The sequence below is a fragment of the Coprinopsis cinerea genome (genome assembly GCF_000182895.1).
Source record: "Coprinopsis cinerea okayama7#130 chromosome 1 map unlocalized cont3.1, whole genome shotgun sequence".
NCBI classification, from domain to species: Eukaryota; Fungi; Basidiomycota; class Agaricomycetes; order Agaricales; family Psathyrellaceae; genus Coprinopsis; species Coprinopsis cinerea.
In genome coordinates this window covers 3,979,629-3,992,078 of record NW_003307544.1, presented here as the reverse complement: position 1 = coordinate 3,992,078, position 12,450 = coordinate 3,979,629, and the positions used below count along the sequence as shown (strand labels likewise).

Below are 12,450 nucleotides of genomic sequence, written 5' to 3'. Positions count from 1 at the left end.
CGACCCAATCTTAAGCATTGAAACATGACGTAAGGTTCTCGCCCGCACCGGCAACTTGAACGCGCTTCGCGGCCTCTTGTCTTCATCCCACCTCCATCTCCGGAGTTCTTAGGGGACGTCGAGTACCAGCATGGGTCTCCGAACTGAGAGCCACTCCTTCAGTACACCAAGCTTTACCACCCGCGATGGCGATACGAACACTCGAGAACTGTGGATGACCGCCAAGCGCTACACCATGGGCGCTTCCGCCGCCAACCCTGCTGGCGTGACGCTACTCTTTACGCACTGCGTTGGATCTCGTGAGTGTTTTCTCTCATCAACTAGCCTCTTACCTTGAACTGACTATACATCTTCTGTTCTTACTCTAGATAAGGAAGAGTGGGAAGTTGTCATCGAAATTCTGTTTCGACTGAACGCAGGGCAGGACCCTGCTTACCAGATCCGTGAGGCTTGGTCGTTCGACAGACAGAACCATGGGGACGCAGCCGTCCTGAATCGCGAGAAACTCGACGCCCAAGGGGTCTGTGCGTAGCGCCCATCTATCCTTGCCATTTGTCAATGCCATCCATTCTCATCTCCAACGTCCCTGTAGCACTATACGAATGGTCTGCAGCGCTATCGGCTTTCGTGAAGTCGCCATATATGGCCGGACACCACATGGTCGCTATCGGCCATTCAGCAGGTTCGACGGCTTGGTAAGAGCATACGTCGATGTCTAGTTTAAATTCCTCACAGAATGCTAACCTATGATCCGTGCTTTCAGGGTGTTAACCACAATAGGGTCGTTCTCAGACGACAAGAATCTTCCCTATGTGGCCATGATTCCCGTCGAATCTACTATGGTCAAACAATCCGTGTTCGAGAGCGAACTGGAAGAACGCATGTCGTACATGGATCTCGTCGTCAATGCTACCAAAGCACGACGGGACAGGTGGTCTTCGCGACAAGAAGCCTATGCCTACTTCAAGAAACGTTTTCCTTGGAGTATGTGGGACGATCGGTCCATTCAATTGCTCGTCGTAAGTGGACGGTATTTGTCTCATTCTCATTTCATCACAAGTTCTCCTTCACCGCCGATATATTTCCACATTCTTGTTTCTGGGGTTTTCTTACCCGACTACAGTATTGGAGGATGAACTGATCGAAGAGCCATTGGATAGGATCATGGATTGTGCGATGCCCCTAACGGCCAAGGGGTGCAACTAAAGTGCCCCAAGGAGCAAGAAGCGGTTTCATACCCAGACACGAAGCCCCATTTCGAAGGCGACACCCAGTTGGGGAAGATATCCCGCTCAGTTCCCATTCACATCATCTGGGGTGAACGTATCGAGTTCATGTGAGCACGCCATACTCCACTTTTGTCCAACTGCGATGCGTATTCTATACTAAATCCTTCTTCGACGACAGCCCTGAGTACATTCGTGATTCCCTGAGCGATCCTTCAGATGGTCGGAAGGCGGCATCAGTCACTCTGGTTGAAGATGCGGGGCATATGGTGAGGCAATACTTATTCCTTGGGAGTTGACAGGAATCTCATGATCACAAACAAATCCGGGAATTCGTGCATAGGTCGTGCAGGAGAAACCAGACGGGGTCGCGAAAGCGATTTCGGACATTCTGCTCAGTCTACCTCTTCCCGCGGCCCGCCACAAACCAAAGCTGTAAAGCGGTGATGCGTTCTGAAAAGGGACTCTCAAGGACACGGAGGGCTGTAAAACCACGCCGCCCAGCTCCAAAGCAAGGTCCTTTTGTACATGTAAATTGCCAGGCTGCGTATGTCTGTACTTTCCCTGAATGTTCAATTGATATCGCTTGAGCCTTGAGGTCAGAACGGTTATCACCACCCCGAACACACTTCTCCAATGCCGCTTCGGTACCACGGTACCGCGGTATTATTTCGGTACAGTTATGTAGGTCACCCTCTAACCCCTCGATACTAGGTACTATTCATGAGAAAAGCGAAACTAAAATCGTGAGTACATCTATAACCATAATAAATGAGAAAATAAGTTCATCACAGTAATTCGTACAAGTACAACGACGCGCGTGTCATAATGCAGCGTCGGTAAAGACTTGGATTGCCGGAGGGGGTGGTGTCGAGGCTTGGAGATGGAGGGCCGAGGCAGCGTGGCGGCGTCGAGGTGAGACGGTGTCGACTTTTGGTGTGGGTAATGGCAATCCAAGTGAGGAAGTAGAGTCGGCGTTGACCACGGCCTGTGTCGGAAGTAGTAGTAGAAGTAGTAATATCGAGATGTTCCACGAGAGTGGGGTGCTAGCCCTCGATGCTCGAGCTTGGCTGGCGACTACTTCCAACGAATCTTCCCCCTGCCCAACACAGCCTTCCCAGGCTGGGTAAAGTATAGCCTTCCCATAATCGTCTCCTTCAGTCAGACGGAGGGAGAGAAAGGAACTTGAAGCAGGTTCTTCACGATCAGCCGCCGACAGGGGCCACCGTCTCCACGTATCCACTCTTGATCTGCGAACTCGACCTTGCCATGTTAGGAGCTTCGAGCGTCTATCTTACTATCATCAGCGGATTCGTTCCATCGAACGTTCTTATCGGAAAACAGAGAAGAAGGGCATGAGAAACGAACTTACCGTATTCACCGTCGAGAGAGGTGACTGGAAGTGAAATCGAAGGTCTTCGCGAACGATGCGGCTGGCATCTATTTCATTTAGGCGACGTTGGGAGATACGAAGTGTCCGCCGGGTGTTTAACCTGTAAGGGAAAGCCAGAAGTAGCGTAAGGGTTCTGCGGTTTGCCTCGGGGGATGTAGAGGATGGGATGGGCGTACGTGGCCAGGAGGGAGTTGGCGTAGACTAAAGGAGAGGAATGAGAATGTGATCCACAAGCAGACGGGTGGTACTCACGCTTTCCAATGATGAAATGAAGTCCCAGGAAGACGAGATTGTGACGCATGGCCAACCACTGTGAGGGAAAACGATGATAAGATCGGAGAAAGGTCAAACACTTGATGTTCACGTACACAGATCATAGAAATGACCGTGAAGATGCTGTAAATCGCCATTAGCAACACATGGATCAAGAGAGGACAGGCTACCCACAAGGTCATGGAGCCTATTTCAATCGTATACATGACGAGGGAGTCAATGATCCTCCCCAGTCTGAATCGGCGTCAGTAAACAACGGACTGTATGCGAGTCGTAGCAACGGACCTCAGTGTATCGGGTCCAACGGTATCTCTCAGTAGTAGGAATAGAGATACTGTTACGATGAGGTCCACCGCAGAAGAGAGCGCCAATCCGAGCGTGAAGGTCCACTAGAAGCCCAATCAAACCCCGCCGTCGCGATGAGATACTTCCATCCAGTCGAGAATAGACCTATCAAGGAACATACGCTGGAAACGACCACGAATTTCGCAAAGCTCTTCAGCCTCAACCTAAATAACGTTATTGAATGTTGGCTTGGGATGCTGCGTGATCGAGGGAGGTACGTACATCTGACCGGCGGTTGCTACAATCGCGGAATGGATAAGGTTTGTGAGTCTGTGTGTGAATATGGAGCTAGCAGGGGACCACGCACCACACGCAAAACCTTGATAACCCGTCCAGCCAGCGTCAACACCGTTCAAGTTCTCGTTATCCATGGCTGAGGTAACGTACCTAACCGCGCGCCAGCGATGAGGATCTAGGGAAACAATGGGAATCTTAAGCGTATGGCGCAATGAGGACGAAAAAAATAGGACGCACGACGGTGACAGTAAGTATCCATCTCCCTCCACTCACTGCGAGATCGCCGTTAGAAAAAGCCCCGGGTGAGAGCGCGTTGTGGGTGCGTAACATACATCTGTGTATCCTCTCTGCGAAAAATCTGTGGGGAAAAGGTCAGACAGTCAGATAAGGCGTGAGACGCCCTAGAATAGGCACACTCACAGGTGCACCAAGAACGTGAGGAAGCCCTGTTGAAACGGGAATGGTAAGAATCAAACGACGTTTTATCAGTCAGTCAGTCTGGGGAGGACAGTTGTTTGATACCAACCGTAGTGACGATGCTCAACTGAGGGTAGGACGGTCAAGGGATGATCGGGAAAGTGGTAAAATTATCAGGACATACTGAGATAGGACTGTCGAACCAAGCGAATAGATTTGTCAGTCAAATTGGCTCGATGGACATGAAACCGAGGAAGGAAGGACGGAACGTACGCCGGAATGAAATCGCTATGTTCCAGTGTCCTAGGCCGAACGATGAGGTGTTCCCAAATGCCTGCCCAGACCATCGCACTATGCGTCATATCGAGAAGGCTAGTTGAAATGATGATGATGGAGAACTTGAGTTTGACGTTCCCCGGCGGACATTAAGGCGACAACGACTGACCAGACAACGGCGACCTTGATGAACAGAGGGACGAGTAAGTCAGGCGCCCAGGGTGAATTCGAACTGCGTGCGCACCAGGAGCTTTGGGAGAAGCCTGTCCATTGGGAAGATTTTGAAGTAGAGGAGGGTTTGGACGCCTACAACGCCTGTGAGGCTGCAGAGCGTAGACGTGTCTGTGTGAGGACTTGGTTCCAGAAACTACGAATTATGATGACGCACCATGCGGATAGAAACCCTCCTAACAGCAGCGCCCCATACGTCCCAGCCAGATCTTCCTGCACCCCCGCCATATCTAATGGTTGAGGTAGACCCGCAAGTTGAGAGAAGAGGAAGGAGAAGAGAGGGGGAAGGAGAAGTCGGACGTTGCGGACAAGGGGCGTTATGACACGGGAGAGCGAATCGCTTGGGCTCTACGACATGTTCATGGGCCCTAAAATCCACGATCAATTCGCAAGACCTAAATACCTCCCGCGTTTTGTATATGGGGTAGAATCATGTCGCTGTGAGCTCGTAACCTTTAACATCATCCTCCAACTTGGATGGGGATGATACAGATCGTACAGCGTGACCTCAGCACCCAAGACCTTCCAAGCCAGCGCAAAGCGGCAATCGGAGCTAGCATGCCTGCCTTTTGAGGACGAGAAGGGGCGAAAAGGGTTGTAACCCCGGTTAAAGGCCGGTCATACAGTATATGGCCATCAAACCTTCCTTGTTTCCCAGCGTACTTACAAATAGAGAGGCTGGGTTGGAAAATCAAGGAGGTCTGGGAAGGTTGGATTTGGCGGTGACGCTGGGGGCAGCGCAGCTATGGTAAAGCCATTTTCACCTAGGGAAACCTTTCGCTATCAATACCTGAATCCGTTCGGCGACCCCTAAGACCCAGGCGCCAGTTGCGGGTATCAATATAGTGCATATCAGATATGCGAAGCATGAAACATTGAGAGACAACGACACTGACTTTCACGGAGCCGTCGAGAGTCGCTGCCATTTGGTCTGCAATACGCAAGGTGAACCTCCAGAATCAATGAAGTTTCCAAGGGGAGAAATGGAGCCCGTCTTCAAGGCAACCCACCATCATGGTATCGCAGCATGCGATCAATGTCCACTTGGGAATCAGGGAAGTTCGCATGACGAGTGGGCCTGAATCCTGAGAATGGCCTCATACAACGCTGAAGTTGAGAATATGACGAATTGAAAGTTGAGAAGAAGTGGCAGTTCTGCCAGTATGATGCAGTAGCTTCGAAGCTCTAAGAACCCAGAACCGCGACAACGCGATTCAAAGACACAAGTGGAGTCTATCGATTTCAACTTGCTGTTTTACTAGAGCAGTCGCCTGACGTCCATCCAAAATCCACAAACAGGCACTAATAACATCGAGGGTAGATCGAGAAAGGTTCGAAAATAGCACTGTGGGTCGATCTGATCATGAATCGCGATGTTCACTCAAACAGAGAAAGGTGCACCATGTGGGCGCTCGGGAGCCAAGAACAATGTAATACATTGACTTGTAACTCCAATTCTCTGAGGAGGCCCAAAATTATTTAGAGGTCAACTTCCTTGAAGATAACGAGCGAACGACTAGTGCTTAGCACGCGGCCACGGGCGTTTCTGTATTCACATTTGGAAAGAGGCAGTGGATTGATAGAATATGGCTTTGAACCTCGTTTGAACCTGGTCACTCGGACTTGATCGCGGTCACCTGACGGGGTCTCAGGAGGGAGAAAAAAAGTTCCGGGCGCTAAAGCTCATGGGCTTGCACATAAACCGATTCCATCACTCATCCTCGATCCCTCCCGCCATCCGACGTGCTCGTTGTGCACTCAGCTCTCTACCTTGGGTTTCTGCGCCACGTCTCGCTCACTCCCCTAGACAAGCTGCTACAGCCTGGGCTTCACTCGCACTCAAATGGCACTGTGACCATCCGGGGTTAACGATCACACAAGCAGGCGTGCCTACACGACCAAATACGCGTCGTTGATTCTCGGAGCCTTGCATCATGGCGCCGTGTAACTTCCCTGCTTCGCATATCTCAACGTTGAACATTGAACATTCAACAGCAACACAAAACCACCAGAGCATGTTGTGATGATGTCATTTCCAGCGTTATTGCGCATGAGATGCGGAGAACCCAAGTTCCACCACTTGGCACTTGGTAGCACCTTGTCGCTCCGAGTCTTGAGCCGAAGGTTCTCCTCTAGCCAGGAGGCGAAGGCCAACGAGTTATTCGCACATACAACTGGTCGTTGGCTCGTAAATGAGGAGATCAGTGAGTATATCCGTACCCTCCCATTGAACTCCTCTCATTCCGGACATTCGCTGACGACGGCCTTGTCCCTGGACAACATGGTATGGTCATCGGAGGATGTGATGAAGGGAGTCACGAACACAATCGACTGGCAAGGCGCCGCGGTTCGGCCCTACACTTCTCAGGCTGCCATGGCCGATGGTTTCGTCTCAGGCTACAGCGGGGATTTAATCCAATTTACGGGGGACCTTGTAAATTTCCTTCCTTGGATATGGACAGCATGTCGCCGGCTATGCAGGAACAAGTCCGACTGCACCACCGATTGGCGTCGCGTCATCAGCAGTACCAGCACCTCGTATGCCTTATAGGTGGGGACAGGTTGGCAGCCTGGCAGTTCCCTCTCGCCAATGTCCTCGCCAATCTCGAGCGTGTTGTGGTACGCGTCGTGGCAGACGGGCCTGGCGAACTCCGTGAACTTCTAGTAGAAATCATGGAGAGATGGGATGATGTTGTGAGCCACTCCGGGAAGCCGGCTGGGTACCCCTGTCCTATCGACTTCTCCGCTGAGGAGGTGCAAGCTATCAAGAGAGAAACGGATGCTAGAGCCAGGTATGACCGCACTGTAGCGCAGTTGTGCGATGAGGTAGGTTGTGCACCCGATGGGTGGATTCCAAACGAGAGGTATGATGCAGGGGTCAGGGCTCTTGCTCATTACAAGCAACGGTGGAACGAGGAGGAGATGGGAGGATGCTTCCCCTTCGAGGAAGGACGGTGGCTACCCAATTTAACCTAGTAGTAATCCTTAAGCCCAAGGGCACCGTAGTCACCTTGGAATCACTAATATTATAATCATTCTCGTGTGAATGTGCCAAAGCCTAACCTGCCAATGCATCCGATCAGGCCCCTCTAAGTTTGCTTTCGACTACGATGGTCGTCTAGAGTCCCTGCCGCCCATGGACAATTCCGACGATGTGAGTGAATCCGTCAACGCTGTAGCTTGACGCGCCCAAGACCTGATTCGTTCTGGATGTAGAGTCGCACTCAGCCAGGTGCCTGTCGCCTACTTCGCCTTCCCCATGAGATCCTCATCAAGGTCATGAAGCATCTCGAGTGGAGGGATGTCTTGGTTATTCGTTGCGTAAGTCCAAATTCGACTCTTCATCCCTCTAAAATGAATATTCTAACCCATGTGTGTACTAGTGCTCCCGTTTCTTCAACTTCTTTTCGAAAGAACGTGAAATCTGGGTTTCTATACTCGAGAGCGACCTCGACACGAGGATTCCTAGGCCATTTTACCTCCCCAAACCTTTAGAACATTGCTCTTCGGAAGATTTGGAGAAGAGAGTGGTAGATTGGTGGTCTGGGTGGGCAAGATTCGGCAGGAACTCGTCCAAGGCAGCGGTCGATGAGCAAGGCGTTCCGAGTCCTTCCCCCGACAGCCCAAAGAATTCACGCTTTGACAACGAAACGGGCCTTTTTCTCGAGACACAAACTTACGCCTTCAACGAAAAAGGCATTTCTGGCCTTTGGGGCCCCATTCTAGCACTCCCCGGCAATCAGCACTTCCTCTATGCATCGCCGGACGGGACGGTTCTCTACGCTGACCCACGCCAGCCAGAGCTAGGCATGCACATACTCCTCCCCTCGCCATTTGCGGGAACAGCCGAGTGGGTAACTATTTCCGCGTCCATCGACGTTCTGGGCGGAGCAGGGGTGGACGACCGCCGAGACAACATTGTGCCTGCCGCCGTGGAACGGGATCCAGCCTTGCACGAATCAACATTTCCCAGAGCCTTTCGTTTAGCCGTCGCACGTCAACTGACCGAAGATGATGACGAACTTGGCGGCGGACCCGCTGGTGTTGTCGAAATCTGGGAAATATGTTCTCAGATCACAGATGATACCGGTATGTTGACTGGGTACTCGGGCAGGCTGCTCAAAAGGATTACGGAGGATCATGGGGTTGGTATCAAATCTTGCTCGATTATGGGCAAGTATGTCGCCTACGGGGCGTACTCGTCCACAGGATCCTTTGCTGCTATCGTCGATTGGGCTTCTATCCCGGAGACCGACAGCGAGGTATCCGATCGCACGCACAACGGTTCAGACCGCCCCGGATCCTTTACTCGCACATACATCCCCTCTGTTCGCGTAGAGGTGAGTGTAACAGCATCCCGCTTCCGATTTCGCTCAGGCTCCACTGATGTACTTCTCAACAGAACCTCCGCCTCCTCCCCTACAGGAAGATCCTCATCCAGTCCGTTCCCATCCTTTCCATCTGGGACTGGGGCCGCACCTGCCCCAGCACAACCTCCGCCAACGAAGCCGCACAAGAATCTTTCATCCCTCCTCAATGGAAATGGGCCTACCAGCAACGACGCTTTCGACCTTTGCACCCCTTCACCACACCGTTTATCATGCGCGGTTGTACGCGGCTCATCCTACCCTCCGGAGACCACGTCATTGGGTTGACCATCCGTCCAACCGACGAGTGCGAGTCCAACCCGGCTGGAGTCACCACAACGCTTCTCCAAACGGACGCCCTCCACAATGAGAGCCCGCGATATGACTGCTGGTTCGGTTACACCAAGGGGATATCGTACGCTGGACATCGCAGTTATCAGTGCATGAGTTACCAAAGATGGATTGATGATGATGGGGCTAGATTTCCTCCGAGTCGTCAGTCAGACTCGTTTATCATCCCGGTTGCACGACATTTGCGGTTGGTTGATTATATTCCGTGGATCGTTTATTATGACGAAATTCGGTCCCAGTTTCTTGGATTTTGTGCATTAGATAGTGGCTTGCCAGGGTGTGTTGTTAATGCCATTGTTGGAGTGGCAGAGGCAGATTCGCAGTCGGAGACTCGTAGGACTCCGTGATGCTAGTGGAATACTTTGACTACTGTACTTATATTCAGGTTTTCTTTGTGCAGCGGCCACTTACGCGTGTCCTTTTTCTGACATGTGTGCCCTGGGATCTACGTTCAAATGACCATGAGGTTACTGAGAAACGACATGGACAAGACTCGAACACTCACTTGTTGAACGAGCGCTTAGTCCCAATGAATCGGAGAATCGGGATTTGAAACTCACCCTCGGCCGAGCGGCAGTTTGTCCTAAACATGGGCATTACATAAACGATCGAGTCACGCCGCTCCCCTCCAAATCCTTCGAAGGAAAGAATCAGAAAAATGCTGAAAAGCGGGTGTTGCTCCTTATCATTATCATCGCCAAAAGGTCTTTGTGCTCTCCGCACTGCTGCTTCTTCCACTTCCCCTGCTCGTTCCTCTCTAAAACGGCGTTATAGATCCGTCCTGGGTGTCACGTCTCCATCGATACCGACGAGATTACACGGAACTCTTGCAACGACTTGTACCAGGATTACGAGGACTGGGATACTTGGGACCACGGATAGAATAGGGAAGAGAACGATGAGCTCTACAGCTGAAATTCCGACTACGCCTGAAGCTCTCGAAGCTGAAATCACGTCGCTGACTGCGACGTTCAACGACCTCCGGCTCAACCCCGACAAAGCCTCTTCCTCGGGCACTTCAATCGACGATGTCAAGAAACGGTTAGGGGAGTTGAAGAAGGCTTTGGCGTTGGCTAAGAATGCGGGGAAGGAGAAGAAACCGAAGGACCCTAATGCTGCTGCTGCTGCCCCTGCGCCCGGAGGTGCCCAGGCGCAGAAGAAGGAGAGGTTGCTGCTCAAAACCGCCAAGGTGCGTTACACATTCTCTATGGTTTGACTATATCTCTTATTCTTGTGCGTATACATGGATAATAGGGAACGAAAGATTACAACCCAGCCGAGATGTTCTGCCGCGACCACATCGAGCGCATCGTCAAGGAATGCTTCACGACTTTTGGCGGCGCTTGCCTCGACACCCCCGTTTTCGAGCGCAAAGACGTCTTGACAGACAAGTACGGTGAAGACTCGAAGCTCATTTTCGACTTGAAGGACCAGGGAGGAGAGGAATTGGCGCTGCGATACGACCATACCGTCCCGCTCGCCCGGTACCTCGCCATGCAGGGCGGGAATAACACCCAGAGCAAGATCTGGCAGATTGGAAAAGTGTACCGCAGGGATAACCCGGTTATGTCTAAGGGACGGATGAGGGAGTTTATGCAGGCTGTGCGTATTATTCCCTTTTCTACTCAAATGAAAAAAAAAACTAATGAAGATACATGTATAGGATTTCGATATCACCGGAGTCTGGGACCCCATGATCCCCGACGCCGAAATCCTCAGCATGATCAGCACCGCCCTGACCCGCCTCGACGTCGGCGAGTTCACCATCAAGCTCAACCACCGCAAAATCCTCGACGGGCTCTTCGCCGTCTGCGGCGTCCCGCCCGAGAAAATCCGCTCCATCTCCTCCGCCGTCGACAAACTCGACAAACTTCCCTGGTCCGAAGTCAAGCGCGAGATGACGGAGGAGAAGGGGTTGGACGAGGCGATTGCTGATAGGATTGGGGAGTATGTCAAGCATAAGGCGCAGGGTACCCTCGAGACGACTTCGCTGGAACTCCTGGAGTGGTTGAAGAAGGACGAGAAGTTGACGGGGAATAAGAGTGCGAAGGAGGGGTTGGAGGAGGTGGAGTTGTTGTTCAGGTACTTGAAGGCGTACGGCGTGCTGCCCAGGGTCTCGTTCGATCTATCATTGGCGAGGGGGTTGGATTACTACACGGGCGTGATCTACGAGGTCGTAGTGGCCGCTTCAGCGCCACCTGGTTTCAACCCCGCCGATGCCTTTGCCGAGTCCTCTTCGTCGACGCCAGCACCAGCACCACCCAAGAAGAAGGCCAACGCAGTCTCAACGGGCAACGACGACGACCCCGAGATCGACGAGTCCCAAGTCGGCGTGGGCTCCATCGCTGCTGGAGGCCGCTACGACAACCTCGTATCCTCATTCGTCGCCGCTTCCGCTGGTATCTCTCTCAACCCCACCAACGCGAAGGAAGCGAAAGAGGCGAAGAAGATCCTCCAAGTTCCTTGTGTCGGAATTAGTATCGGTATGGACAGGATTTTCGCTTTGGTGTGGCCGAAATGGGAGGCGAGGGGTGCAAGGGCGAAGGAGGTTATGGTCTACGTTATGAGTGCTGGTGATGGCCTTTTGGAGGAGAGGATTGGGTTGGTGAAGGAGTTGAGGGAGAGTGGTATCAAGGTGCGTTTTTTAGACTGTTTTATTTTATTTTTTAGACTCTTTTTTTCTTTATGACATCCTTTCCTTTTTTTTTTTTTTTTTTTTTTTTTTTCATTTACTAACGGCTGTTTCATTTGCGTAGACCGATTATTTGGCGAAATCGAAACCTAAACTCCCAGCCCAGTTCGCGGCTGGTGAGAAGGACTATGTGCCGTTTGCGATTATCCTTGGAGGAGACGAGCTCAAGGAGGGGTTGGTTACTGTTAAGGAGCAGAAGTGGGAACTCCGGTGAGTCATTTGTTTTCTTTCTTTTGGTTTTTGTCTTTTTTCGTCTTGAGAGGAGAGGCGTCTTGAGGAGCGATCTCTCGTCTTTCGGGGTGTGTGTCTCCTCCTGGTTCCTCAAGGAGCCCACGGCTATCTTCTTGAGCCATTTCATCTCCTTGAACGAGGATTCATCTCTTCGAACCATTTCATCTCCTCGAATGAGAATTCATCTCTTTCACTTCCAATCCAATGTTTCGAGAACCACAACCGGCTAACCACGACCACGATAACCTTCTTAACTTTTCTTCTCACTCTCACAGGGACGGCAAGAAAGTCAAAGTGGAAGACGCGGACAAGGGTACAAAGGTCCGCCGGGACGAGTTGGTGGCGTATTTGAAGAATACGAACGTGTGGAAGGATTGGGAGGCGAGGCGGTGGGAGTAGACGAGAGACCAA

At 51.7% G+C, this 12,450-nt stretch overlaps 4 protein-coding genes across 4 annotated transcripts; 3 read left to right on the top strand and 1 right to left on the bottom strand.

Annotated features, from left to right (window-relative positions):
• Positions 1–130: 130 nt before the first annotated feature.
• On the top strand, positions 131–1,340 carry CC1G_08794 (hypothetical protein; the record flags this gene model as incomplete). Its single annotated transcript, XM_001829587.2, has 5 exons — positions 131–299; positions 369–524; positions 593–695; positions 764–1,019; positions 1,161–1,340. The coding sequence occupies 5 exons, from the start codon at positions 131–133 to the stop codon at positions 1,338–1,340; spliced, it is 864 nt and encodes a 287-aa protein (XP_001829639.2).
• Positions 1,341–2,671: 1,331 nt separating this feature from the next.
• On the bottom strand, positions 2,672–4,626 carry CC1G_08793 (hypothetical protein; the record flags this gene model as incomplete). The annotated part of the gene is made up of 17 exons (XM_001829586.2): positions 2,672–2,820; positions 2,872–2,929; positions 2,988–3,126; positions 3,178–3,281; positions 3,359–3,401; positions 3,460–3,475; positions 3,545–3,556; positions 3,625–3,649; positions 3,712–3,746; positions 3,807–3,832; positions 3,895–3,920; positions 4,001–4,018; positions 4,076–4,085; positions 4,165–4,263; positions 4,337–4,350; positions 4,412–4,490; positions 4,556–4,626. 17 exons carry the CDS (start codon positions 4,624–4,626, stop codon positions 2,672–2,674), a joined length of 924 nt encoding a protein of 307 aa, XP_001829638.2.
• Positions 4,627–6,421: 1,795 nt separating this feature from the next.
• On the top strand, positions 6,422–9,482 carry CC1G_13799 (hypothetical protein; the record flags this gene model as incomplete). Its single annotated transcript, XM_002912222.1, has 7 exons — positions 6,422–6,602; positions 6,968–7,224; positions 7,493–7,552; positions 7,615–7,719; positions 7,782–8,738; positions 8,801–9,180; positions 9,440–9,482. The coding sequence occupies 7 exons, from the start codon at positions 6,422–6,424 to the stop codon at positions 9,480–9,482; spliced, it is 1,983 nt and encodes a 660-aa protein (XP_002912268.1).
• A 277-nt stretch (positions 9,483–9,759) lies between these two features.
• On the top strand, positions 9,760–12,438 carry CC1G_13798 (histidine-tRNA ligase; the record flags this gene model as incomplete). Its single annotated transcript, XM_002912221.1, has 5 exons — positions 9,760–10,305; positions 10,371–10,718; positions 10,780–11,751; positions 11,873–12,018; positions 12,315–12,438. The coding sequence occupies exons 1-5, from the start codon at positions 10,015–10,017 to the stop codon at positions 12,436–12,438; spliced, it is 1,881 nt and encodes a 626-aa protein (XP_002912267.1). The 5' UTR covers positions 9,760–10,014.
• Positions 12,439–12,450: the final 12 nt, after the last annotated feature.